Here is a 7,500-nt window from a genome sequence, read left to right on the forward strand (position 1 = left end):
GTCATCAATTCTATAAAAAGTCATCAATTTGAACATTCACCAATTTCTTCTTCATGACTTCCCACCTTCAAGTTTAACCCAAAGGACACCTACATTTTCTTTTTACATTTATTTTTGTACTAAGTCTTTAAATAATTCTGTAGCTTAGAGGAAGCCAGGATATTCATACCCCCCACTCCCTCTCTCTCTCTCTCTCTCTCCTTTCACTGTCACAACTCTCCCTTACTCTCCCTAAAAAAAGTAAATCAATAAAAATACAATAAATAATAAAACATAACTTGGGATGCATTACAAAGACTACACAAGGAATAATATATATGTACAATAGAAAAAATAATTAAATAACTCTAATAACAAAAAGTATAACAATAACAGTAACAGTAATAATAATGATAGATGCATGAATTATACTAATATACTTTATACTTGAGAATCTAAAGTGTGTATTACTAAAGACCTAAAGTACTCCTCACCCAGCTGTCATTCAGGTGCTTTGTTTCTCTGTTTGTTATGACTGAACCACCTCTCACTGTGTTTGCAAGGGACAGTCTCCACCACAGCGCAGGGCAAGTATAAGGGATGGCAGTGAACCATTAGTGGTGTTGAGTTGTCTCCTTGGTGTGAATTCCTTTGTTAGGGTTTTGTCATCTATTGTTCAGTGGGTTTGTGTTATTTTTCCAGTACAGTGAAAGGCTCAATGAATGACTAGTGCAAATTCTGATGTTCAAATGAATTATATCTTTGAAACAATTACTTCTCTTTAAAAACAATTACACTACTTTTTAAATTTTTGATTGTTTTAAAAATTTTGTTTCTTACTTTAAAATCCATTACATTTATTTCAGATATTAGCTTCCTTCAAATTCACAATTACACAACTCGGAAAACTTTGCAACTTTTGAGTCAAATCCTTGAATGATTGTTTGCAATCTGTGATGTTCTTAAATTTGAAAACACTCTAGATTTTGAATTTTTCCATTTCATACAATTTCAATATTCTATTCTATTTACTTATATTTCTTTGAATACTGTATGGATATGTTCATGATTTCTATATTTACAAATCAGAACAAACACAAAATAATTTTTTGTAATTTTTTTTAAACTGTTGTTGACAAATTTGTGAATCTGCAGATTTACTTTATAGCTGTGAGTGATCAAGGAGTGTGGGTGAAGTGAGGCAGCCCCAGCACCCTCCTGAGGAACAGCACCCGTTCCTGCGAGTGAGGAGCACCCAGGCGGCAGCAGGAGTGAACACAGGGACCTAGCCTGTGCCCGGAGCAAGGGCACCACAGGCGTTCTACTCTGATGGAAAACACTGTCTCCAGCCCAGTGGGGGGTTAAGGTGGAATGGCTTGCAGTGGAAATGACCGTGAAGGATAAACCACTAAGCCACACCCGCCACAGCCCAGCGCCACGCCCCCTGCCACGCTGACATGGACAGACAGGCAGCGCAGTGCCGTGACGCTTCACCACGGCACCCTACTGGCCCGCTGCCTGGCCGGTGTGGTGGTGAGTGCTGGCACTGGCATGTGGCGTGGTGGCTACACCTAGGCCGGTGCTCTGACACGCTGAACTCCCTCGTCAGGACGGCTGTCAAGGGCCACATGGGTGAGTCTTGAGTGATTCCCTTCACTGACAATGCAGAAACCTCATTAAACCTTGTTAACAACCACTGGAATCACAGAAACAATAAGGAATCCCAGTGTGCAATGGTGCCGGATGAAAGTCGTCTGAGGGAGAGAGCAGCTGAGCGTCTCAGAACACGGGCCGTGGAGCTAGACTAACTAGAGCAACCAGAAAGGCAATACTACCTAGAGATGATATCAGCTTCACCTCATGGGAATAATCAGGCTGGTCACTGGGGAGAGAAGCGTTCCACTATCAGAATGGCATGCAGAACACAAAAATGCCATACCAAGTGATCATTACAGTCCATGGAAGGTATCAATAACATACACTCACACGTTACTGATGACAGCTACTGGTAATCAAAGAGGGGAGGAGTGTGGCGCCCTCACTGGCCTGGGGGTGACGGGACGGGGGGAGGGAGGGGTGTGAGGGGAGAGAGGGGTGAGGAATGGGATGGAGAGTGGACACAGGACAAACAGGACAAACAGGACAAAACAGGAGGACAAGGAGGAGGATGAGGGTGTGGAGACTGGTACAGGACAATAAATGTGCTTAGAAGTTCATAATATGTACAGTTTCCTGTTTTCTTTCGCTGGTGATGCAAGATTGGCATTACGTAGACTGAGGCAAGCGTGGAGGCAAGAAGGTGCTATCCCAGCCTATCCCAAACACACACAGGAACAAAGTTTTATTATCATTCTTAATTTTATTCTTGGTTTTTGTAAACACACCTGTGACCTTGAAATATACACCTTATGTTAATGTGTGTGTTTTTCTTTAATTATATACTTTTCTTTATCAATTTTCTTCTTTTTCTTTCTATTCTTCCTCCATCTCCTCTCATCTATCAGCTTTTTTTATGTATTTTTTCTTTATTCATTACCATCTTTTCTCTCTATCTTCCTTCCTCTTCCCATCTCCTAATTTTTTTATCAAATATTTTTTTTATTAATTATCTTTTTTCTTTCTATTGTTCTTCATCTTATCTTTTCCCAATACTGACATTTTTTGAGTGTTTCTTTCTATTTAAATTTCTTCTCTTATTCCTCCTCTGTTTCCTTCTACTGTTCATATTTTTTTTCCATTTTTTTTTTCATCTTTACTCTCCTTGTCCTATTCTATCATTCCTTCTTCGATTTCCTCTTTTGCTCCTGTTTTTCCTCCTTTTCCTAACCCTTTTTTTCCTCCTCTGAGCTTTCCTTTGTTGTTTTTGTATCTTTTTCCTTCATTTTCCTCCATATCCTCATCTTCCTCCTCTTTATTCTATCCTTACTTCTTCCTTGTTTTACTATATTTTCCATTTCTTTCTCTTCATATTCTCCTCTTCCTTATATTCCTACTCTTCTCCCTCCTTATCCTCCTATTATCAGATTTCTACCTTATCCTCACCTCCTCTTCCTCTTCCTATGTCCTCAAATATTCTTCTTTATTTTTCCTAATGTTATTCTCCCTCCTCTTCTTATTCTTCCTTTATTCTTTCTTACATTCCTATTCCTCCTTCCCCACTGTCCTCCCTTTATGTATAAGAACCTTTATTCCTCCTCCTCCTCCTCCTCCTCCATCTCCTCTTCCTCCTCCTCCTCCTCCTCATCTCCTCTTCCTCCTCCTCCTCCACCTCCTCCTCCTGCTCCTCCGTGTCAATGCCAGGTGAGGGGCCACACTTCACCTACTTCTTGGTACTTACGGAGACTTGGGTGGCCAGGTTGAAGTTTGGCCCCGGTGACCTCTTCTTGCTTGACCCGGTGGAGTTCGGCGTGGCGTTCTGACCCGACGCTGACCCTTTCCGCTTCCTTCGCTTGTTGGGTGCCCGCTGGGTCTCTGTGGGGTCGGGGGAGGGGCAGTGGTTAGTGACGTATGGTTTGGGCTGTTTTGTTTTGTTTGTGTATGTGTGTGTGTGTGTGTGTGTGTGTGTGTGTGTGTGTGTGTGTGTGTGTGTGTGTGTGTGTGTGTGTTGGTTTGAATTTCTTTTTGTGTGTGTGTGTGTGTGTGTGTGTGTGTGTGTGTGTGTGTGTGTGTGAATGACGAGCCTGTGTTTGCGTTTTTCTTTTTTTTCTTTTTTTTTTTATTCTTTACATAGGCACTAATATTTTTTTTGTTTTTCTATTCATTTGACCTTATCGGCACTTTTTTTAGGATGTGTGTGAGTTACAAGCCTGTGTTTTTTTCTTTTTTTCCTTTTTTTGTTCAAGTTATAGCATTTTTTATTGCTTATATTTTTTTGTTTTCTATTGATGTTACATTATTTTTTATTTATTTTATTTTGTGTGAGCTACAAGCCTGTGTTTGTTTCTATTTGTTTTTTGCTAATAAGTTTAAATGTTTTTTTTCTTATTTATATATTTTGTTTCCTAATGACTTGAACTTATTATTATTAGTGTTTTATTTCTTTATAAGAAGAATAATGTTCCCTATTGCATGTTTTTTTTTCTCTATTTATACAGTCCCTCATATATTATTATTTCTTGGACCTCAATTTTCTTTATCGGAATTCACTTATTTCTTCTTTCAATATTTGATTTCATTACCAAAAATTTTCAAAAATAGATTTTTCCTTATTCTCTTTACTAAAAACTGACAAAAGTTACCTTTCTTAGAAATAAGAAAAAAATTCCTTTTCCTTATAATTTTAAAGATCAAAACATAACTTTATGAAATGTGTCAAAAGTTTTGCACAAAGCATCATGGAAACATTACTCTCTCTCTCTCGCTCTCTCTTGGTTGGTGATTTTTTCAGCAAACCCTTCATTACAGAACAATGTGACAAAGCAGTGTGTGTGTGTGTGTGCGTGCGTGTCATGGTATTAACACACAGACCAACACCACTGCTCTGTACACACAACGAGTGCACTCTGTATTAAACACAGAGAGAAACATGACTATGCAGTGTACAATTATTGGTGAGTGTGGCTCATGTTGCCAGGGAGGGAACACCACCACTGCTGCACCGTCAGCCACAGCAAGGAGCGCCTCTCATTCACACAGCACTGCCTCACCTTCAGCAGCAAGTGGTGAGCTGCACACACCAATATTTATCAAGCTGACACAACATTCCTTTATCCACCATGTCCAACTTGCAATTTGCTATGAAAATTCTATACAGGACTAGTTTCAAATTAAGCATCAAGTGGTGAATTTTATGCTTCGCATTTATCAAGTAAAGAGAGAAATACCTTTATTCTATATATCCAATTATATATATATATATATATATATATATATATATATATATATATATATATATATATATATATATATATATATATATATATATATATATATAATGACTTTAAAATATTCTCATAACTCACACCTGACTTATTAAATTAAAAATGAAACACTTGACTGATTAAATTACTGTGAGCATCAAATTTAGTAAGAAGAGAGGAAACACCTTTATCAATCCAACCACTTTTTTTTTTTTTTCCTTTGTGAACATTCTCATAACTCACACATGACTGCTTAAATACACATAAAATTTACTTAGTTGAGAGGAAACAAAATCCAATCACTTTTTTCTTTCCTGTGTAAACATTCTCATAACTCACACATGACTGATGAAATAAAGCATAAAATTTACTAAGTTGACAGAAAACACCTTTATGAATCCAACACCTTTTGAAAACATCCTTATAACACACATGACTGGTTACAGGTAGCATGAAATTTACACTTTTACCAATCCAGTCACCACCAAACACCACAAACACCTGGCTCGTCCTTCACGCCTCTCCCAGGTATGCCTCACACACAGGTAAATATCGTTAGCACCAATGTATCTACACAACCCATAAAAACAATTAAATAACTTCACCAGTGCTATTGAAGTAAGGTTAGATCAGCACCCAAAGCTAGTTGTTATTATTGTTATCCTATGTCTAGATAAATCAGGCAGTGGGGCATGCAGACAGACAGACAGACAGACAGACAGACACAGACAAGCGTTATAATGCATGCACAGTGTACAAATAAATAAATTAAAGAAAAGGCAAGATGCAAAGGGAGGGTGCTGGAAATATTCTCTCTCTCTCTCTCTCTCTCTCTCTCTCTCTCTCTCTCTCTCTCTCTTCTGAAATATTCTAGTGTGTGTATGTGTGTGTTGTCTAGTGGCGATGACTTCTAGTGAATGCAAATGTGTTGTTTGGTGTCTCTCTCTCTCTCTCTCTCTCTCTCTCTCTCTCTCTCTCTCTCTCTCTCTCTCTCAGCACTTACCTCTGTTTATAGTATACACAAATCATAATTAAGGAGGATAAGGTGCTTTTACACACACACACACACACACACACACACACACACACACACACACACACACACACACACACACACACACACACACACACAAACACACACACACAGTGCATATATTCCACAAAGCTTGCATGTTGTGTATGTTTTGCCGTGATTTTATGTGCAGAAATACATCTCACACACACACACACACACACACACACACACACACACACACACACACACACACACAGCAATAGCATATATGAGTGAATTAATTTTTTTGGTGGTACTTGTGAGAAGCAATGAGTGAAGAGCTGTCCATGTGTGTGTGTGTGTGTGTGTGTGTGTGTGTGTGTGTGTGTGTGTGTGTGTGTGTGTGTGTGTGTGTGTGTGTGTGTGTGCTAGTAAGTGAGCGGGTGAATAAGTGAGTGAGTGAGTGAGTGACAGAAGTGGTAAGTGCACTGTGAGAGAGAGAGAGAGAGAGAGAGAGAGAGAGAGAGAGAGAGAGAGAGAGAGAGAGAGAGAGAGAGAGAGAGAGAGAGAGAGAGAGAGAGAGAGAGAGAGAGAGAGAGAGAGAGAGAGAGAGAGAGAGAGAGAGAGAGAGAGAGAGAGAGAGAGAGAGAGTACAAGAAAAGGAAAAGACATAAAATAAATGAAGAAGGAATAGGAGAGGCAGAAATTTTAGAGAGAAAAGATGAAAAAGAAGAAAAGAGAAGAGAAAAGAGGGAAAGAAAAGAGAGGTAGAAAGAGTACAAGAAAACATGAAAACAGACAAAAGGGAAGGAAGGAAGAAGCAAGAAAGACATAAACAATAAAGAAAAAGATAGAAAATAACAAAAAAATGAGAGAGAGAGAGAGAGAGAGAGAGAGAGAGAGAGAGAGAGAGAGAGAGAGAGAGAGAGAGAGAGAGAGAGAGAGAGAGAGAGAGAGAGAGAGAGAGAGAGAGCAAGGAAGTGAGGCAGGAAAACATGAAAAGACAGAAGAAAAGCCAGGAACAACAGGAAAAGACAGAAAAAGTAAAAATAAAGCAGAGAGAGAGAGAGAGAGAGAGAGAGAGAGAGAGAGAGAGAGAGAGAGAGAGAGAGAGAGAGAGAGAGAGAGAGAGAGAGAGAGAGAGAGAGAGAGAGGGTGAAGCATACCACACAACCACACCTCAACAGCAGATCTCCACCACATACCTCCTTCTGCCCCAATTCTACCATTTGCCTGGTTAGCAGCACCTAAGGCAAACAGAACACAACTCATCACAACGACATCAACAACAACAACAACGACAAACAAACGCACACAACAACAACAGGGACAAACATACAGGAGGTTAAAGAGATGACCTGTCTGCATCCTCTGACCTTTCCTGCTCAGACAAAGGCATTTTCTTGTGTTTGGAATGTATGTTGTGTCATGTGATGTTTTGTTTGTTTGTGTGTGTGTGTGTTTGTGGGTTTGTGGGTTTTTTGTAAGTCTGAGGTGGTGAAATGATTGGCTAGGTGTTTTGTTGAGGTTCGAATGTGTATTGTGTATTTTTTTTCTGCTTGTGTTGCTTGTGTGTGTTTTTTTTAGCTGCATGTGAAGGTGAAATGTTTTTTATTTATTTATTTTTTATTTTTTTATTTTGGTGTGTGATGGTGGCTGTGTAATGCC

At 39.1% G+C, this 7,500-nt stretch overlaps 1 protein-coding gene across 14 annotated transcripts in view; it reads right to left on the bottom strand.

Moving 5' to 3' along the window:
* Positions 1-7,500, bottom strand: part of LOC135094464 (LIM domain-binding protein 2-like) — a 115,152-nt gene that overhangs the window by 6,232 nt on the left and 101,420 nt on the right. For 10 of the 14 annotated variants that reach the window (XM_063994566.1, XM_063994561.1, XM_063994569.1 and 7 more), the window contains 2 exons: positions 7,038-7,079; positions 3,317-3,450 (listed from right to left, as the gene is read on the bottom strand). In XM_063994566.1, the coding sequence (XP_063850636.1) occupies positions 3,317-3,450; positions 7,038-7,079 (176 nt within the window). Of the gene's footprint in view, positions 1-1,814; positions 1,862-3,316; positions 3,451-7,037; positions 7,080-7,500 lie in introns of all 14 variants that reach the window. The other 4 variants (XM_063994575.1, XM_063994576.1, XM_063994570.1 and 1 more) reach the window with 2 other exon arrangements.

The sequence above is a fragment of the Scylla paramamosain genome, chromosome 45 (assembly GCF_035594125.1).
Source record: "Scylla paramamosain isolate STU-SP2022 chromosome 45, ASM3559412v1, whole genome shotgun sequence".
Lineage (NCBI taxonomy): Eukaryota > Metazoa > Arthropoda > Malacostraca > Decapoda > Portunidae > Scylla > Scylla paramamosain.